Below are 21516 nucleotides of genomic sequence, written 5' to 3'. Positions count from 1 at the left end.
TCAGATTCTAGTTTGGCCTTGCATAATATAAGGACGATGTTCATTTCTTTAATGACTAAGTATGACTTCCTGAAAATCTTAAAGAGCAACAATATTTTACAAGAATCCATATTTTATTGGAGCCTTTACATAATGTGAGAATAGTAAACAAGTGCTTTTCTTCCATCAATCAGTGTAATACAAATTAAGATTTGATATAGAAAATACTTTAAAAGAACAGTTTTGTTTAACTGGAGTCTTCCTGAAATGCATGTCCGCCATTAAGTACCATCAACACTTAGTGCGACATCTACAGTCGAGAAGTAGGATAACATTACCTATTAGCTAGTTTTACCTGAGAAATGTGGCTATTTTTAAAGCGTTCAATGTAATCCCATAGGCACATAATTAGTTATTTATATCAACAGAAAATGCAGTGATTTATTACAAGAATGAAGAAAAGAGGCTTGCATTAAAATTGAGTTTTAGCTGTAAAAATATGATCCAACACTGCTGCACAGCACCCCGCCGGTGGCATGGATTAATAATTATGAACTATTCTTCTAGTCCATTCATCTAGAGAGTCAGGTGGAGATGGGCTCACAGATCTGACTGGTGCACAACCAGTCAATTGATTTCCGATGACTCCGATCATACACACGCTGCTTCAGAAGCCGGTGGACTTCTGCATGCCGTAGGCCTCGTAGAGTTTGGTGAGCAGCGCCTTCTTCTCCTCCTCGGGTAAGAAGCACGACTCAGCTGCACAGATATTCTATAACCACAAGTAAGCAAAGCAGCAGTCGGATATAGGTTGGTTTTTGTTCTGATCATCTCTAACGTCTAAAGAGCAACCTGCCAGGTTGGCATGTCTGCTTAATGCGGGGAAATGGATGGAGCTCATTACTCATTACATTACTTATTAACATTGAGGGCATTTAGCAGACGCTTTTACTCAAAGCGACTTACAATAAGGACATTAAGTACCTCACCCTAACTCTTAACAACAATATATCGCTGTTGGTACAGTAAGGATGTTCATAGAACAAGTGCCAAGAGCTAACAATCGCTATGTTAACCCATTCTCTGTTTGCAACAAAGATAGCTAGGATAAGATGCTACACAACTACTACTATTTTGAAGTGCCAGGACGTACAACATACAATAAGCGTATGGGTGGGGGTGGCTATGCAGAGCCTCGGCGACCTCTGACTTAAAATGAGAGCGGGCCTTGTGTTTGTAGTGCGATGCGCAGACGTAGACCCTTCACCTCAGCATCATGAACTTGAAGGCTTAAGGCTCTGCGCTAGTGGCTTGATGTTGAGCTTTTACTTTCTAGAGGAGCTTGTCTCCACAAGTCAATTCACGCACAAGTTGGTTTTTGGGTCTGCATGTTGCACAGCTGTTATGACCTAAGTCTAAAAGAATGACACTCATTTTGAACTTCATACTTTCCTCTAATCCATTGACTAGGGATGCAAACTGTCCGCTTGCTCTATACATTCACTGGAACCCGGTTAACATAATCTTTTTAGGAAAAAAAAGGTTTTGCGCTTATTCTAAATTTATAGAGATACTTATTTTAGTAATTTGGAGATTTCAGCCAGTCTAGTCTGACATCTACTGGTGAAGAATAGGACTGATATTTCTTCAGAAAATAATTCAGTTAAACGTCTGAATCCATACTAATTCAGGCACCAAAATAGTCAAACATTACTGAATCCATACAAATTAAGCCACTAACATTAGTTAAACACCTTGAATCCATACTAATTCTGCCCCAAACATTAGTCAAACACGTCTGAATCCATACTGATTCAGCCACCAACACTAAACACTTCTGAATCCATACTAATTCAGCCACCAACATTAGTTAAATATGTCTGAATCCAAACATTCTGGAAATGCACTATTTGAGCTAAAGGTACTTCCAAGAAATCCCAAGTTTGATGAGGGTTCACCAATGGAGTGTGCCAAACTCACCAGTCTCTGGAACTCCTCCTGGGTGAAGCCCATGTGCTGCTGGGCAGTGAGGTAGTCCAGATTCAGGGTGGAGTTGAAGATCAGCGGGTCGTCTGTGTTAAGGGAGTAATTTGCCATGTCTTTCCTGAACCTGCAAATGGGAACAAAAAGAACCAATTGACATCATCATCATCATCATATTTTCCCACTCGGTGCAATAGTGGCCTTTGGGCGCGCCTGCTTGAACCTGTAGCCAAGCAGGAACTGGGTTATCTTCATCATCTTTCTCCTGGCCTGCTTAACATCCATGTCCGACAGCCTCTCTATCCAAGATCAATTTCAAATATCAAATCTTTCCTGGCGTCCTCCGTTCAAATATAACTTGTTTCTGTAGTTCGCTATTGTCTAGTATACATACATATTTTTAGATGTTGTAGGTAGCAATTGTCACGTATTGGGAGGATGTCGGTTATAGCACAGACGTCGTTAGAGAACTTGAATCTCCGGTACAGGTCACCAAAGACTTGCCAATTTGGGTCAATATTCTTTCTTCTGTCACTTAAACTAAGAGCATTCTTTCGTTCAAAACCCCCTCGTACCATCTTTCTCAGTAACCCGTGCTATTTGACCTCAACCTTTCTGAGTTTGTACTCAGTTCTGCACTCATTTGAATGCGCTGCATTGACAGTGTGTCATTATGTGGAAGGTGCCCGCTCACCTGATGACCGGGTGCTTGGTAAAGTCCGGGTCACAGGCTCCGGTGAATTTGCTAGAGATGGGGCACACCTGAAATAACACAGAAGCACCATACTTAACACATTCAGTCTCGTCAAGGCAAAGGGATAACAATCAAAGGTATATGGGTTCAACCTGGTAATACGATATAATTTAGACATAGAGCTCCTAGACTGTAACGCAAGTGTTGTACACTTCCTTGTTATTTGGATAACCGTTCTGCTGTTGGTCTTATGGCGCATAACACGTCGGACTCTCGTCTCTGGTATTTCTACAACGAGACTCGTAGTGGGGGTTATCTCAGCCAAGGTTGAGAATGAATTGGGGGGAAAGGAACTTTGGCTTTGACTCCCTGAAGTACATGAACCACGACATGGAGGAGGAAGGGATTGTTGCCCGCGATTGTCTCCCGCTTGAGCCCCGCTTCACGCTGCCGAGGCACCACCGCCTCGGGCGCTGCCCGCTGCAGGAGGCGTTGGTGCCTAAGCGCTGACCGCTGCCGAGGCGCCGGTGGTCCCTCGGATGCAAGGCTCCGGCAGGAGACAACCGAGGTCAACAATCGCGGGCAACAATCCCTTTCTCCGCCATGTCGTGGTTCAGTCTACTTCAGATTGATGTGGACGTCTGAGAACCCGACACAGTCGTTTGAGATTCATAATATCGTCTGGAGGCACACAGCTTTTGGCCGTGATAATATCTATGATATGATATTATTTAGATATAGAGCTCCAGGACTCCTGTGTGTTCTAGAATATTTACAGAACACGGCCAAAGGCTGTGTGCGCCTCGCCATTGCGATACATCCACTGTAAACAGAGGGCATGTTACCGTGGCTGCAAACTGCTCAGGGCCACACCCCCACCCTCCTCCTTGAGCCACCTCTATCCTCCTCATTTGCATTAAAGCTACTGACACCGAAACGGCGCATTTGGGGAAAGCTCAAGCGGCTGTAATTTCTCCACCACGGCTGAATTTCGGGAACGTCTTCAAATACTGTGCTTTGGGCCAACTAGTATCTATATTAAAGCCTCCATAAAGTAACATGCCATGGGACCTTTAATAGCCTAATTTATTATATTTTACAAATCCAGCGTAAATCTATATTAATGTATGAATACTACAATATGTTTCATTATTTCACACACGTTTTATAACATTTGTTTCTTGAATCCTCCCTGACTCCGCCCTCCCGCTGGGATCAGGGTTATCCTGATCGAAGTGATCCCAATCCCACTAGAAGGTTTTGAACACACATACTGAAGGTTTCATCCAGGTCCATACCAAGATTGGATTATGAGATCTAATCCGATTTCAGAATGGGTTTCTTCCTTTGAACATCCTGTTTTCAAGATCAGAGCCGATGACTTCTGAACTACCGGGGCCTGATAATTGGTCAGTGGACATACCTCAAAATGCATCTTCTGATCCAGGAGCTGTTTGTAGAGGGCTGGGTCTTCCAGAGTCCGGTAACCGTGGCCAATGCGCTCCGCCTTGAGAACCTCCACCGCCTAAAAGATACTTCAAATGTTTCATTTGGAAATGCTTCAATGGGAGTCCATTCTGAACACTGTCTCACACTCGGCTTGTGTGCAGCGAGCACGTGTGTGTGTGTGTGTGTGTGTGTGTGTGTGTGTGTGTGTGTGTGTGTGTGTGTGTGTGTGTGTGTGTGTGTGTGTGTGTGTAAAGACCTCTTTGACCACGGAAGGCGGGCCGACCTCTCCTGCGTGGACGGTCCTGTGTATCCCACAAAGCACCGCCTCCTGTCAACAGGCCAGGGCACACACGTCACATGATGCACAGACGATGTGTTCGAGACCAGCGATCCCCAACCCTTGGAGCTGGTCCGGGGACCCTCTAGTAACGGGCCTTGAAATATTTCCAAAAAATATATAAATATATTTTAGTGTCATATTTTATAACTAAGGCTATAAGAGTCATGTTATTTCCTCCAAAACATAGACATAAAATCTATCAATATGCAACTAAACCACTGTATATTAAGCACTGTACGTGAACTGCACATGCACTACTTTTGTGTTTAAGTCTCTAGGTGACTTTTCTTGTGTTTCTCTTATAAATTGTTGTTTTTATATTATTGTGTTGTTGAAGGGAGCCTGAGACTCAAGCATTTCATTGCTGTTGCTTTAATTGTTGTGAATATGACAAATAAATCATCTTGAAAGACAGCCACATCCTTTGTTTAAAGATGATGATTCTTAAAATGAAGGCATTAAAATCGACCACCGGTCCTCCATATGCCAGGCCTTGGAACAAAAAGGGTTGGGATCCCCTGGTCTAGTCTAACCCTGCTGGAGCAGCAGCACCCATTTAGTTTTGTCCTTATATTATGGGTGCTTTGCTAGCACCTTGAGACACATCATATTTCGTACCTGCACTGGGAGACGTCAAGGAGAGAGAGGAAACCAGTTTGGTTACATCACAACAGACGGCCCACAGCATCAACATAACACAACATGGACTCTCTTGTTTTCCTCAACAACACTGAATTACAGGCGCTTGATAGCGGGACAGAGATAAGGTCATTTATATCTATATGTGCAACTTCCAAGATTAGGTGAGGCCTGCTGCCTGTTGTGGGAGAGGCCCTGACCTACTGGAAGAACTGGTCTTCCCCGAGATGACCTCGATCATTGGGTGGTTAAGAGATAACGGTTCATATCAGTGGACTCTGCTCCACTCCTTCAGAAGCCCTCAGCTCAGCCAGTCCACGTCCAGCTGGGCAGTCCAAAGGAAGCCCATTAGACTGAGTGAGATGGATCGTGTCTATAAATGCCAATATTGTTTGGTGTGCCAACACCCTGTGATATGAAAAATAAGAGATCTAAAAAATATTTAGACATTTTCTGCAACTGCAGCAAAAGGATATTCCACGGGATAAAATCAGTTAGTTCAAATCTTGTGTTCGAGGCTACAGAGAACCAATCCCTTGCCTGTAAGGACTGGCACTTCGTCATGAAGGGTTCAGAAGAAGAGTGGAATGGGACTGTGGTCCAGGGGATATACTCCACACATTATTTACTTGCACTAACCAAACAATAACCAACATAACCGCAATGTAACCGTTTTATTCATTGCACATACTGCTTTAAGAGCAAAGGGAAGGTTAAAGGTCACTCAACAGAAGGGGTTCAGCCAAGACGTGATACTGAATAAGACGCCAATTGACTACCGTTTCAGAGGTGAAAGGTTATCTGTACTAATAAATAATGAAGTTACATTTGTGCATTCGTCCACCCTGTTGGCTAGGACCGGCTCAGATCACTCCAGTGTCTGTGCTCCCTCCAGAGGAGGTGATCTACAGCCACCGGACCAACGGACCCACGGCCTGGTGGTGGCTCAGCAGCCGGGGCGGTTTACCTCATAGGCCAACCTGTGGCCGGACTGGGCATCCGTGTTCAGGGACTCGTCTCCGGCCAGGTCGATGGCCACCACTCCTTCATGACGATACTTCTTGCACAGCTCCACCACAGTCATGGACCAGTCTGTACAGTGAAAAAACCGTTCAGGACCCTGTGCAGTGCTCATTCAGGAACACAACATGACTGTACCCTACTACTGTAGGTCAGATTTATACACACACACACACACACACACACACGCACACACACACACACATGTAAAACCACCGAAACACAAGGGGAATTGCTCTCTGATTACACCACAGGAGTCTTTTGCTTTTTGCCATTTCTTTTGATGTACGATAATCTGTAAAACCTGAGCCAAATCATTTAGGACGTTTTAAAATGCTATACAAATAGTAAAATATAGTTAAACGATATTCTCTTGATAAAAAACCAAAAGCTTGTGGAAATAGGACAGATTCCGTCCGGAATAGTCTTGGTGTAAAGGCAATATTTAACTCAATTATATCGCCGATTATATTCAACACATTTCTTCCTCATAGCAAGGACGTATGAACAGGACTATTGTGAAAAAAAATCAGCTCTCAATGAGCGGGTGAGATTAGGAAGCTTAAAGGGGGGAATATTGAGGGTCACATATCTATGTATGTGTCGCTGCCCGTCTGAAACAACCCAAATCATAAGTGTCTTAAACAAATCAAGGCGATAATAAAACTAAAGAGGCGTGTTGTGTCATCGAGTGAGTGTTGTGTCATTTACTCAAGACTATGACACAACCTAGCCCTTCCCCGCCGCGCCGCGTCCCGTAACGAGGCGTCCCGTAACGAGGCGTCCCGTAACGAGGCGTCCCGTACCGAGGCGTCCCGTACCGAGGCGTCCCGTACCGAGGCGTCCCGTACCGAGGCGTCCCGTACCGAGCCTTACAAAGCTGTCCCGAGGCGTCCCGTACCGAGGCGTCCCGTACCGAGGCGTCCCGTACCGAGGCGTCCCGTACCGAGGCGTCCCGTACCGAGGCGTCCCGTACCGAGCCTTACAAAGCTGTCCCGAGGCGTCCCGTACCGAGGCGTCCCGTACCGAGGCGTCCCGTACCGAGGCGTCCCGTACCGAGGCGTCCCGTACCGAGCCTTACAAAGCTGTCCCGAGGCGTCCCGTATTAGGCCAGTATAGCATAGTGAAAAGCGCCACTTTTTTGGTGTGTAAGAAGCTTGTTCGGCTGGTTGAATCTCTGCACATGGAGCCTCAATGCGCTCAACGCAAACAGGTGTGCCATCAAACCCAGCCCCAAAACCTCGTCTGACTCTTCATCAGCAGTCATCCACACACACTCAGGTCAATTCTATTTGATTGTACACACTATAGTGGGTGTGCTACTGATGAATACTGTAGACTCATATGACACATGGATTCATGAAGAACAGCTCATCTATATGTCTGCAATGTTGATTTCAGAGAACAAAAAATGGAAGAAACACTTTTTTGTATATGGAAATGTAAACACCAGTTCAGTCATAACATTGAATTTTACTTAGGAGAAAATCCAATATGGCATTTCAAGCTATACCATTTCAAAATAGGATATAAAATACATATTTGTCAATGTTCACCAATTCAGACACTAGAGTAGATCAAACCGGTTTGATATGTTCTATTATTGTGTGGTGGTACTGAGTCTGAAGTCGGATCAGCAGCCAATGGGAAAGGGTCCCTGTAACGGAGTCATGAAAGACAAAGCCATCGTTTCCCTTTTTCCCTGAACCTTGCTGGGTTCAACTCGTGATGTCTGATCACATGACCACAGACTCCAACAGGACCTGAGTTAGCACAATAGACATTCAGTCTCAATGTAATTTTTCTTTTTGAATCTTTTTTAAATCGTATTTCTAAAAGGTACCTCTTGAAATGCCCTACTTGTATTTCAGTTGAATTCAAAATGAATACATCGGAAGAATTAGGTCCGTCACGGATCACTACAAATTCAGTGTGTTAGCATGAACAGTGCATTACTTGGCATGTGACGCATGCAGCAGAGAATGGACCTGGCTTGAACATTGAAAGCCTTTTCTCCTTCCTTCAGGCCCTCATTCACCAGACGCACCACGTCATCCGGGCTCACGTCGCCCCTGGAGGAAGCACAACAACCTGATGACAACAGCTGGGTGACAATACATGTAAGCACTGTGTTTAGCCACGAGCATAACCCATTAATCATTTAAAATAAAATATGACCATATTAATAAGATACTGTAGTTGGTAGGTAAGTGGGTTAGAAGGCTGACCTTGATATACTTTAAAATATAGATACAGACATATTCAATGCTCCGTTCACTTGCATGGGCCTTTCCGACTTCCAGCCGTGAATTCTTTTTCAATAATTGACCGTTGCTAGGCATATAATTACCACTGTCAAGGAAAGTGGATTTTTTGCCTCTCATTCACATCTTTGGTATTACTCCGCAAGTAGTCTGGTAACTTATCATCCCCAGCTTATTCATTGCTGAACGACGTCAACGTCTATGACTATTTCTCTGCTGATCAACACTACTAATTGTAAAAAGACACACCGTGTTAAGTAATTTCTTGTTTTGGCAAGCAGCCGTGTAATAAGCGGGATAATGTATAGAACGTCGCCGAAATATTAACGCATCTAAATATTTTCCTGATAATGACCGGTGTTCTACAGTATGCATCATCCGTTACATAATTATTATTATATTAATGTTGTAGTAAGAGCTAACTTGTTTCATGTTAAGGGAAACGGCTGACTTACTCCTCCTGGTCCCAGGGGATGGGTTCCACTTGAGTGTTGGCCAGGAAGTGAGGACTGTACCTGACCTCCACGTAGACTACTCCCTCTTTGGCTTTGTCCTCAACAAACTCGTAGGCGATCCTCTTGATGGCCTCTCTGTCTCCACTGGACAAAGGAAAGCGACAGAAAGTGACTTAACCACCCAATGATCGAGGTAGATAAATAAATCAGCCTAAATAAAAACTTGACAGAGCTGTATTTGTGATACTAATGTCATCATGATGTTATCATGATCTCTGATAGGTTCTGGTTTCACATTCACTCACGCAATGACGTGCATGTACTCGGCGAACTTGCCAAGGAACTCGGTGAGGGTGGCAGGCTCCTGGAGGATGATGATCTGGGTCATCCCCTCCACCGTGTCGGCCGGTAGGGGGACACCGCGCCTCCTAAAGGACACAGGGGACATGAAGACAGTCAACAGTATGCATATACAATACACCCTATACAATACTATCTGGGTAGTTCTGATATAGCAATGGCTATAATTTAACAGGAGCAATGAAGGAAATGACGACTCACTTGGCTACGTCCAGAATGGTCTGTACTCTGATGGCTCCATCAAGGTGTACATGCAACTCCACCTGCAGAGGACAAAGACACCAACAAACAAAACCCAATGGACATTAGCTCCTATTATCCTTATCCTAGCCTTAACTACTATTCCGCCTCATCAAAAGAGGACCGCCTGGGATTCAATAAAAGAAAAGGAAGGACGAGTTAATATATATATATTCAAACAACAATGTTGCTATTAGAATTTAAGATAGACAGCGAGTCCTGGTAGATGTACACAGAAGGGATGAGCTGCTGCTGAGAGGTCAACCTGAGAGCCAGGAGCTGGGAGGTCAGCTCCCCGGACAAGCCCCCATGCAGTTACCGTCGGAGTGGGGGACCAGCCAGTAACATGGAAGTTGTCCCCTCCCTACTCAGATTCCCAAAAATAAAGCCATCCAAACAGGTGTGGACCACAGAAGACATGTAATTTATTTCACATTTAACTGAACATAACTGATGACTGCCAGCCGCCAGGCCAATCAGCAGGCATCAAGCCCACACATTTAACATGCACACCAATAAACTCATCATCTTATCTACTCAAACAAACAGTGCAAACAGGCCACCATGCAAGGAAACGTGAACCCAGGGAGGGGCATTAACACCAACACATATAACTCACATATGACCAAGGGTCAAACACAACTCATTCTGCACCTTGCCCCTGTCGTCAACCCCACCCGGGACACCAGTGGCTATCAATAATAAATGGTCTTGAAACAAATACCATGATTTGTTCTTGGAATGAAGATGTTTAAGGATGTTCAAACATGTATCAGGCCAACCTATATTGGCATACTCTGGTATTAAGGGCGGAATATCCCATTGAGGCCTTATGCTCTTCCTTCAGTAACAAGACAATACAGGGAATGAAGTGCTGAAGTTAATGCTGTTAAGGCTGTTTCTGGACACAATAACCTATTAGTGAGGAAGTCCGCAAAGTCTATCGCAATCTATAAAGAAGTAAAGGCCTAACTAGAGACAGGGGTTGCAAATGAGTCTTGAATAGAAACCTGCATGCATGGCATCTGTTTTATATTTTATAGGAAGCAATGTACAATGTATTTGCCCTGCACAATAAACTTTTAAACAAACAAGGACACCTGTGAATATAGTATGATCGGCATAATGCTGCAATTAAGAGGAATATGATCTCAGCAACCCCGGGGAGACAAAGGAAAATTGGAGCAAAGGCTTAAAAAGGTTCATTGTTTTCCAGTTTATTATATTTATGTAGCCACATTATATTTATGTTTCCAATTTAATTCCTAGAACGTGGTGTAATGTCTGACATTTTATCGCGAGTGAGTCTGAGGATTGTTTTTTCTTCCAAACCGCAATGAATGTTTCTCAATATATCAAACTGTTGAGGCGGAATAGTGAAGGATTAATGTGTGTCTGTGAGTCAATGACGGCCTCAAGAGCATAGATGGAGCCATGCAAAACAAGGAAAGTCTTCAGACAACCATTGGTTTGATGGTATTGTTGACATGAGATGTCTGCAGTTGATTTGTTTATATCTGTCTGCATTGCTTGAAAACGTTAGTGTAAATGTTTGTATGCGCCAGCTGTCTTGTCCGTCTTCTCTATGTAAATAACCGTGGTCCAGAAGTAATTTTGATCAGCATCCTGTGAGCGGCTGACCATTTGGGAACTGTAAAAGACCCCCTCGGAACAATAGCGTCCAGATTTTACTCACAAGATAAGCACTCTTGAGAGAGAGAGAGAGAGAGAGAGAGAGAGAGAGAGAGAGAGAGAGAGAGAGAGAGAGAGAGAGAGAGAGAGACACACACACACACACATAGAGAGAGAGACAGAGAGAGAGAGAGAGAGAGAGAGAGAGAGAGAGAGAGAGAGAGAGAGAGAGAGAGAGAAGACCAGCTGTTTTTCTCATCTGCAACCAAACAGCACATCCGTTGGCATTATACTTTATATTTACTTTGCCAATTGTTTATCCATTTCTGTTGGCCTCTCTTCTTTCAATAGATTTTGTTGCCATTCTTGCTGTTTTGTGGCAACAAATTATGTATGAATTAGTATATTATATTATTAGCAATTATTATATTAATTCTATGAGATACCAAAGAGAAATGTGGGATTGTTAGTTTGATTGATCAAAAAGAAGCTTGCGAAAACAATATAAACTTAATATGAATAATTTATTTTCTATATAATTCCATTAGATTGGTCATGGGCTACGTCTTCATAAGCCTAATGCCATTGGGCCAGACTAACTCTGACTAGGCTACGTTTTGGCTGGGGATGTTGATACCATCTGTAAGGCCATTCTCTTCTCTCTCCGTGGATCATCCTCTCTCCAGTTGCCCATCTTTCTTTCGTTCCTCTTAACGTTATCACAGCACACGCCATTGCTCAAGTTTGACAAGCATAAACATACTTTGTTGTCATGTACATCTGAAAACGTAGCCTATAGGTAAAAGTTATTTTCCACGAGACCCTACCGACTTGACGAGAGGGCAATGCAAACCGATCTATGATCAGCTTCATGGAGCGATCAATATAACCCCGGATCAATATCACCCCGGATCAATCTGATCAATATAACCCCGGATCATTCTAATCAATGCAACCCCGGATCAATCTGATCAATATAACCCCGGATCAATCTGATCATTGTAATCCAAATCAATCTGATCAACCCCGGATTAATCTGATCAATATAACCCCAATCAATCTGATCAATACCACCCCAATCAATCTGATCAATGTCACCCGTATCAATCTCAATCTGATCATTGTCACCCAAGATCAAACTGTTTGTTCATGTCCCCGCGCTTTGGAAAAAGTGGAGCAGAAGAAATGAGAAGCAGGAATAAGAAGTGATCGTCCTAGGTGTTACGTCCTGACCATTCAGTCATGTTACGTTCGATTAACAGGTGGTTGTCCAGTGGTAGGACCTACCTTCGGCTGTTCGAACCCCACCGCTTCAGAAAGCACCTCGGCCATAGCAGGAAAAGAGTCGGGAGGGCTGAACCTCTGCTAAGAGAACGAGTGAGTCCACGAGTTGGAGAACCGTGTTATGTACATAGTGTGTGAGAGTGTGTGTGTGTGTGTGTGTGTGTGTGGACACGCCTCGATAGTGTACAAATTAAAACACGAAGTGCTGCAGATGCACTCTGCTTAACCAATAGTGCGACAGTAAAACACGGTGCAGTCCCACAGAGCACTCCCACCCGGCGATCCACATGTAGGTATGGTCAGCCTGCACCCAGACCGGATCAGCAGCTCTGGCAGCTTGGAGGAGATTTCTACGCGCACGTTGGAGAGGTTTACCTCTGTAATTGCATTAGGCCAAGTTAAACCATGTCGCAGAGGGTCTAGGACAGGTTAAACCATGTCCCGGAGGGTCTAGGACAAGATAAGACGGTTATCTATTTTACCAAAAACGAACTCAAAACGATTTACATCCGCTGCTACGTGGAAACATACGGCCTTTTACTGTAATAGCCGCGCAGGCGAAAAGGAGAGGGGACAATTCAACCAAGAGAAGGCGTTCTGCTCCGTCTGTGTTCATCTTAAAGGATTCAGTTATACTGAGTTTTACTTTTTAATCATTCATATATATATATATATATATATATTTATACCATAAATATATTTTATACACAACCTCTGCGGAGGCGGAGGTAGTGTGGGGCCCTGGTAGTGTTGGGGCCCTGGTAGTACGGGGTCCTGGTAGTGTTGGGGCCCTGGTAGTACGGGGTCCTGGTAGTACGGGGCCCTGGTAGTGTTGGGGCTCTGGTAGTACGGGGCCCTGATAGTGTGGGCCCCTGGTAGTGTGGGCCCCTGGTAGTGTGGGCCCCTGGTAGTGTGGGCCCCTGGTAGTACGGGGCCCTGGTAGCACAGGGCTCTGGTAGTACAGGGTCCTGGTAGTGCGGGGCCCTGGTAGTACAGTGCTCTGGTAGTACAGGGCTCTGGTAGTACAGGGTCCTGGTAGTGCGGGGCCCTGGTAATACAGGGCTCTGGTAGTACAGGGTCCTGGTAGTACAGGGCCCTGGTAGTAAGGGGCCCTGGTAGTACGGGGCTCTGGTAGTACAGGGTCCTGGTAGCACGGGGCCCTGGTAGTACGGGGCCCTGGTAGTACGGGGCCCTGGTAGTACGGGGCCCTGGTAGTGCGGGGCCCTGGTAGTGCGGGGCCCTGGTAGTACAGGGCTCTGGTAGTACAGGGTCCTGGTAGTACGGGGCCCTGGTAGTACAGGGCCCTGGTAGTACGGGGCCCTGGTAGCACGGCCCCCGTAGTACCGTGGCTTGTGACTGCTTGTGCACTGCGATATGGTGGGCGTGCTGTGGGGAGGAAGCCCGGTCGGACTTGTGTGCAGTATGAAGTGTGGGGCCCTCAGGTCCCCTAGTGCTGGTGGTGGCCTATGGGGGCGGGGGCCCATACTACACCTGCTTCCGGCCCATGTGTGTGTCCCCTGAAGGGGGTTTGTAGGTGTTATAACTGGGCAGAGTATTTAAAAGATGTTAATCCGCTGTCCACTAGGTGGCAGCAACCCTTTGTTGTTACGGTTGAGTTAACCTATGAGTGAGGCACAGAACAAGTTCAGTCAGCCATGTGCCCTTGTTTACCATGTTACGTATGCTGCACACTGTGTTCGTCAGGAACGAAATAAAGCTCCTTAATTGTGCAATAAGAAGCCTCCCGTGAGTTACTACATAAATGGCGACGAGGATAAACTAAAGCCGATGCCTCGTGGGGATGCAAGCAAAACAATAAGACTGTAAAGTTGCTAGTTCAAATCTGAATTGGACGTTCCCCGGGAACGATCATGGCGGCGGCCTTGGTAGGGAGCACCGCTCCGTTCGACAGTGAGACGCAGACGTGGGAAGAATATTGTGAGGTTCTCCACCATTTCTTTGAGGCTAATGGAATCACAGATGCAAGTCGGCAGAAAGCTATATTGCTCAGTTCAGTGGGAAGTCAGACGTACAGCCTCGCGAGGAACCTTGTCAGTCCCGCCAAGCCCGGAGACAAGACGTTTGCCGAACTGGTCAAGATTTTAAAGGAACATTTCAACCCCAAACCCAGCGAGATTGTGCAGCGGTTCAAGTTTAATTCCAGACAAAGGAAGCTTGAGGAAACGGTAATGGAATACATCGCTGTGCTAAGGAAGTTAGCACTGGATTGCAACTATGGAGACAAGTTGTCGGAGATGCTACGCGACAGACTGGTTTGTGGGATCGGAGATGACCGCATTCAGCGCCGACTGTTGTCAGAGCCGGATTTGACCTTTGAGAAAGCACTGAAGCTGGCACAAGCCATTGAGACAGCCAGCAAGGATGTAAAGGATTTACAGTCTCTGGAGTCGACACACTCACACATGAGGGCACCTCAAGCAGTGCACAAAATGTCTACAAAGCAGTTCCCCACTAAGCAGCAGCACCAGAATAACGCTTGTTACAGGTGTGGAGGTGAGCAGCACAGGGCCGGGGACTGTAGGTTTATTAAGGAAACCTGTCATAAGTGTGGGAAAATGGGCCACATTCAAAAAGTGTGTAGGTCAGGTGGCTCAGTTAGCGCTTCACAGGCTAGAGGGGGTGGGGTACCAACAGGGAAGTATGGGAAACCTCAAGGAACACATTATGTCAGCCAGGGGGAGGGCGACATAGACGAAGATGAAGTCATGTTCACACTGTACAAACTAGAACAACTAGACATACCAGCAGAGGAGCCATTTATTCAGACATTGACTGTTAATGGGGAGAAACAGCAATTTGAAATGGACTCGGGGTGTGGGGTAACAGTAGTGAACCACTCTGTGTACAAAACCTTATGGGGGAAGGAGGTGCCAGAGCTACGCTCCTGTAGAGTGAGGCTTAAAACATATACGGGACATAAAGTAAATGTTGTGGGAGCAGCAGTGGTTAAAGTACAGCATAAACAGCTAGTAGAGAACTTACCATTGGTAGTGGTGGCAGGTTCAGGCCCTAGTCTAGTAGGCAGGTACTGGATTAGGAGGCTAGGTTTACAGTGGAAACCAGAACCCCAGATCCACCATGTTCGGACAGAGACCCCAGAGAAGGCACAGAGGAGACCAGAGCCACAGATACTCCAGGTTAAAGACGAGACCTTGGGGGAGATACTGGGGGAGTTTGGGGAGGTTTTCAAAGACGAACTAGGGAGATTCAGAGGCCCCCCAGCAAGAATATATGTGGACAAGGAAGCAGCCCCCAGGTTTTTTAAAGCCAGACCCGTCCCATACGCCATGAGAGGGAGAGTTGAGGCTGAACTCGACCGTCTCCTTTCCGAGAAGATAATTGAACCAGTAAAATATGCTGAGTGGGCAGCGCCGGTGGTCCCCGTGTTGAAGCCAGATGACACAGTAAGGCTATGCGGAGACTACAAACTGACAGTGAACCAGATCTCAAAACTGGAGCAGTATCCAATCCCCAGAATTGAGGACCTGTTTGCCATTCTTTCAGGTGGACAAAAATTTACAAAGTTAGATCTGAGTCACGCCTACCACCAGATTCCATTGGATGAGGAAGCAAAAAAGTATGTAACTGTAAATACACACAAAGGCTTGTTCACATACAGAGTGCTACCTTTTGGCGTTTCATCATGTCCGGCTATTTTCCAACGTACCATGGAAGGACTACTGCAGGGCATCCCTCGTGTGGCCATCTTCCTGGATGACATCCTGCTGACGGGAAAAGACGACAAAGAGCACCTAAAGACTCTGACTATGGTGCTGAAACGGCTACAGGAGGCCGGTCTACGGCTCAAGAGGACCAAGTGTGTGTTCATGAGTGAGGAGGTGATATTTTTGGGTCACAAAGTGGATGCAACAGGACTGCACCCAGTGCATGAGAAGGTGGAAGCAATCAGAGAGGCACCATCACCTTCAAATGTGACAGAGTTGAAGGCATATCTGGGACTGTTAAACTATTACAACAAGTTCCTACCAAATCTGTCTACTGTCCTTGCTCCGGTGCACAAACTGCTACAAAAAGACACAAAGTGGCAGTGGGGAGATGCACAACTAGCAGCCTTTGAAAAATCTAAAGAACTCATGCAGTCAGCTCAGGTGCTTGTGCATTACGATCCAGAGAAGGACATTGTGCTGTCATGTGATGCGTCACCATACGGGGTAGGTGCCGTACTGTCACACCACATGCCAGATGGAGCTGAAAGACCCATAGGTTTCACCTCACGAACACTAAACACAGCAGAAAAAAACTACTCACAACTGGATAAGGAAGGGCTCGCTGTGATGTTTGGAATACAACGCTTCCACAAATACATTTATGGACGGAAATTCACTATAGTGACAGACCACAAGCCCTTGTTGTCACTTTTCAATGAGATGAAAGCAGTACCACAAATGGCCTCGCCCAGGATCCAAAGGTGGGCTGTAACACTGAGAGCCTACGAATACACAATAGTGTATAAGGAAGGAAAACATCACAGCAATGCAGACGCTCTCAGCCGCCTTCCTTTGCCAGATACACCAAAAGTGGAGACGTCGGAAGAGAGGGTTCTCATGCTGGAGAGCTCTGACATCACACTTGTGACATCTGATCAAGTGGAAGCATGGACAGACAAAGATCCAGTACTGTCGAGAGTGAGAGAAATGGTTCGCGACGGCTGGTCAGCAAAAGAAAAAGGGGAGGAGTTTGCCCCTTATGAGGTGAGGAAACTTGAACTTAGTATTCAAAATGGCTGTGTAATGTGGGGGTCGAGAGTGGTTGTGCCAAAACCAGGCCAAGGAAGTGTCATGAGACAACTTCATCAATGCCACCCAGGAGTGTCCAGGATGAAAGCATTGGCTAGGAGTTACGTTTGGTGGCCGAAGCTGGACAAAGACGTGGAGGATACAGTAAAGGCCTGTACAACATGTCAGGAGCATCGCAACGTCCCGGCACCAGCTCCGTTACACCCCTGGGATTGGCCCGACAAGCCCTGGAGTCGTATTCACGTGGATTATGCCGGTCCGTTCATGGGAAAAATGTTTTTTGTGCTCATAGATGCACATTCAAAATGGATGGACGTGTATCCGGTGAACTCTGCCACTTCAGCCACCACAATTGAGTGCCTGCGTACCAGTTTCAGTAACCATGGACTACCTGAGTTGTTGGTGTCTGATAATGGCACTTGTTTCATCAGCACAGAGTTCAACGTGTTTCTAAGTAAAAATGGAATCCGTCATGTGACCTCTGCACCCTACCATGCCTCCAGTAACGGGTTAGCAGAGAGAGGGGTACAAACATTTAAGAGAATGATAAAAAAATGTCCAGAAGGCACGCTGACAGCTAAAGTAGCCAGAGTGTTATTCAGCTACAGAGTGACACCTCACACTACAACAGGCCTTTCACCAGCAGAGCTGCTTCTCGGGAGGAAGCTACGTTGCACTTTGGATTCAATCCACCCAGACCTAAACAATAGAGTGCAGAAAAAACAAGAAAGACAAATAAAAGATCACGACAAAAAGGCAAAAGAACGCTGTTTTAAAACAGGAGATTCAGTGCTGACCCAGAACTTCAGTTTTGGACCCAAGTGGATTCCAGGAATCATTGAGTCAGTGACGGGACCAGTGTCATACAAGGTGATGCTGGGTGATGAGAGAATAGTGAGGAGACATGTGGATCAGATTCTTGATCACCACCAGATACCAGAAAGGGGCAATGAAAAACAACAGACTGTTTCAACTCAGCCCAACAAAAAAGATGAAGCATGGCTGGATGCTGAGGAGGTTGTGCTTAGTGGTGAACAGTTGGAAGAGCCAGCAGCAACAGAAGCTGTAGGAAGTTCAGACCAAAGAGCTGTGGCAAACCAAACTCCAGTGAAGCGACTGGCCAAAAGGGAAACTAAGTTGCCCAGTTATCTTATAGACTTCCAGTTGAACTAAGAGAAAGACTCATTGATAAGTGGGTCTTAATATGGACACCTAATCAAACAAGAAAAGAAACTGATGTGTTTGTATTGTTAGAATGTTTAAAGAGAAGAAAAATAATAATAATAATTGTATAACCTGCTTAAGGAGGGAGGGATGTTATAACTGGGCAGAGTATTTAAAAGATGTTAATCCGCTGTCCACTAGGTGGCAGCAACCCTTTGTTGTTACGGTTGAGTTAACCTATGAGTGAGGCACAGAACAAGTTCAGTCAGCCATGTGCCCTTGTTTACCATGTTACGTATGCTGCACACTGTGTTCGTCAGGAACGAAATAAAGCTCCTTAATTGTGCAATAAGAAGCCTCCCGTGAGTTACTACAGTAGGGCTTTGACTGATCTGTGCAATGCTGAGACAAAGTTGTAATAAAGAAGTAAGTGCAGTGGTATCCTCTCAAGGTGGACCTTGCGAAAAAAGCACCGTTCATTTTGTTGCTACTTTTGACGGTCTGATGAAACGTGATTGAATCCTCTGTGGTAACGTTGTTATGGCCTCGGTCTGACTCGGAGAGGTAACAGTTCAACATGTGGTTTATTCAGAGACACAAGGTCACCGACGATTGACATCTGGAAGAGGTCCATGAAGCACACAGTTAAAGGGTCCCATTGTATTGGTAATGGGCGGGTATGGTAAATAATGCCGCGTTTCCACTGCAGGGTTTCGGTACGGTTCGGTTCGCCTCAGTCCGGTAGGGAGGGGGCGGTATAGCCCAGCTCAGTTCCGAGGTCGCGTTTCCACCGCCGACAGTACCCTCTAAGGTAGGCCGGATGTCGATCGCCGCGGCAGCTATGAAAACATCGTAAACAACGTCCTCCTCCCCAAGAATGCAGAGGAACGTCTCCACCTCCTTGTTCGCCCAAGCAAGCGTTTTACGCGACATGTTCATTGTAAAGAATAATACCTTGAGGCTACTGTTTGTTTGTTTTTATCCCCACGTCGCCCGGAAGTGACGATTCTGTCGACCAATCAATGGAGGGGGTATGTAGCTCAAATTTTCTGGCACCCTTTCAAGGCGTCTCAGTACCCCAACGGAGTTGTACTGAAGACGAGGGAAAAACGAGTACGGCTCAGTCCGGGTCACGCCCACTTTTTGCGGTGGAAACGCAATCCGTACCGCATCTTTGCGAACTGAACCGTACTGCACCCTGCAGTGGAAACGCGCCATAAGCCACAACTAGGTTCTAATTCACCAGCTAAACCTTTTGTCTGTCTTGGTCCGCACAGTGGAATGGCGAAGAGGCCGTGCTCATAGGGTCTGACTTATCTCAAAAGGCCGATTCATACCTCCGCATCCGGACGAAATTCGTCCGTCTGTACCAAACGTTGTCTCCGGACCCTCATACCTCCGTCCGGTTTCAGCGTTGTTATGGATGTTACGCAATACATCCTCTAGAGGGCAGTGACTGTCCTGTCACAAATGACTGGCATTCACAATCGCAAACATGGCATCTGTAGAAGAGGTGATTCTGCTTTGTGGCATCCGAAATCTGAAAAAAAAAAAGGCGCAAAAAGTGCAGGCCTACGCGGCGGTGGCATGTGACACCCCTTACCAACCCCAAGATTCTCTCCTCAAAGTGTTGCACCATTTTTAAATTACCAGTTATAACTCATTGCAGGTGAACAATAAAATAAAAAGGTCAGGTATATAATAGGGATGTAACGGTACACTGAAGTCACGGTTCGGTTCATACCTCGGTTCAGACATCACAGTTCGGTAGGAGTTAGGTACAATCAAGGGACAAGAAAAAACAAATGCAGAAGGCAATTCTTTTTAATTGTCTCAGGTTTTACCACCTAGTGTCATACAGTCTGTCCCCTGAGCTAGCTGCAACAGCCTGAACTGTGTGATCTAAGATGTAAAGGAGGAGGAGGACGAGAAGAAATACGATGTGGATTCAAAACAGCTCGATTCATATAAGAGTTCATGGCCGGCCGATAGGCGCTGAAAAGGTGGATCCTACAGCCTACATGAACCTTATGAAGGAGCCGTTTAAAGGAAAGCTCAAGACTGAGCCTGTGGTTGAAATTGCGCTGTTTCTTGTGTCTGTAGCTTTAATGCAAATTAGCTACTTCTCATTGACCAATGAGCTGTCAGAGTGACCCACAGCATAGAGGAGAAGTGATTGTTGCCGTTCGCGGTCTTTGGAGCTCTATATCTATATAATATAATAATAATAATAATATTATAGAATATATAGGTATTTATATAATATTATATCTGATGTCACGGCCAAAAGCAATGTGCGCCTGGGATGATATTATGAATCATAAAAACGGCGTCTGACATCTCTGGTACTTCCACAACAAGTAAAGACTCGTAGTGGGGGATATCTGGGCCATGGAAGTATTGGGGGAAGGAACTTTGGCCTTGACTCTCTGAAGTCCATATTGAACCGCGACATGGAGGAGAAAGGGATTGCACTCCGCACCCTGGGAGCTGGCGGAAGTCCGGCAGCTCAGCTCCGGGAGTACATTCCCTTTCTCCTCCTCCGGTCTACCACCGATGCTTCGGCGGCAGTCCGGCAGCTCCGGCGGGGGGAGCTCAGCGGGGAAAGGGAATGTACTCCCGGAGCTGAGCTGCCGGCCGAGCTCCCCCCCACCGGAGCTGCTCCCCCTCGTGATTGGAGGGGGGTGGGGAAGTGGGAGTTAATATTCAAATGTGCCCCCTTCCTACGTTCCTTCCTGACTCGCTCGTTTGGTAACTAGGCGGGGTACTTTCAGAAATGCATATCTCATTCAAAAAGTCATGGATAGACTTTTTTCACAGTTTGTATGCGTGTGGGAGCACCAGAGACCCCAAAAAAAGTGTTGTTATCATAATATGTCCCCTTCAAGGCATGTTACAATGCCCTCCCCCCCAGCTAAAGACTAGTGATGCACCTATTCCTACAAGTACTTAGAATTGGGAACTTGCCGATACACGTAACGATAAGTAACGATAAGTACTTATTAATACCATTTCAGTTGAAAGATCCAGAGAACCAACTGTTTCAGCTGGAATTCGAATACTGATTAAAATAAAATAATGATTGGGCTGAGAGTTATAGGAAAGAGGGGGTCTTGTTATTGCCATTGTCATGACCCACGGCAACTTATCATACCTTTATCATACCTTTTCAGTAAATCTTTGTTTAGTAAACTGCTATTGGCGTTTTAATAAACGATGTTGGATATGAAATGCG

The 21516-nt window shown here is 45.8% G+C and overlaps 3 protein-coding genes across 3 annotated transcripts; 1 reads left to right on the top strand and 2 right to left on the bottom strand.

Moving 5' to 3' along the window:
* Positions 1 to 94: 94 nt before the first annotated feature.
* On the bottom strand, positions 95 to 12657 carry ada (adenosine deaminase). The gene is made up of 11 exons (XM_060056150.1): positions 12343 to 12657; positions 9385 to 9446; positions 9129 to 9251; positions 8824 to 8967; positions 8061 to 8176; positions 6052 to 6176; positions 4362 to 4433; positions 4080 to 4181; positions 2657 to 2724; positions 1960 to 2089; positions 95 to 751 (listed from the first exon to the last, which is right to left on the bottom strand). Exons 1-11 carry the CDS (start codon positions 12385 to 12387, stop codon positions 647 to 649), a joined length of 1092 nt encoding a protein of 363 aa, XP_059912133.1. The 5' UTR covers positions 12388 to 12657; the 3' UTR covers positions 95 to 646.
* A 383-nt stretch (positions 12658 to 13040) lies between these two features.
* On the bottom strand, positions 13041 to 13823 carry LOC132460122 (basic proline-rich protein-like). Its single transcript, XM_060055171.1, has one exon. It carries the CDS (start codon positions 13821 to 13823, stop codon positions 13041 to 13043), a length of 783 nt encoding a protein of 260 aa, XP_059911154.1.
* Positions 13824 to 13879: 56 nt separating this feature from the next.
* Positions 13880 to 18654, top strand: LOC132460632 (uncharacterized protein K02A2.6-like). The gene has a single exon (XM_060055381.1). The coding sequence runs from the start codon at positions 14211 to 14213 to the stop codon at positions 18288 to 18290; it is 4080 nt and encodes a 1359-aa protein (XP_059911364.1). The 5' UTR covers positions 13880 to 14210; the 3' UTR covers positions 18291 to 18654.
* Positions 18655 to 21516: the final 2862 nt, after the last annotated feature.

Source organism: Gadus macrocephalus, chromosome 1 (assembly GCF_031168955.1).
Source record: "Gadus macrocephalus chromosome 1, ASM3116895v1".
Taxonomy (NCBI): Eukaryota; Metazoa; Chordata; class Actinopteri; order Gadiformes; family Gadidae; genus Gadus; species Gadus macrocephalus.
The sequence above is the reverse complement of the archived record's forward strand: the minus strand, read 5'-3'. Positions and strand labels throughout refer to the sequence as shown.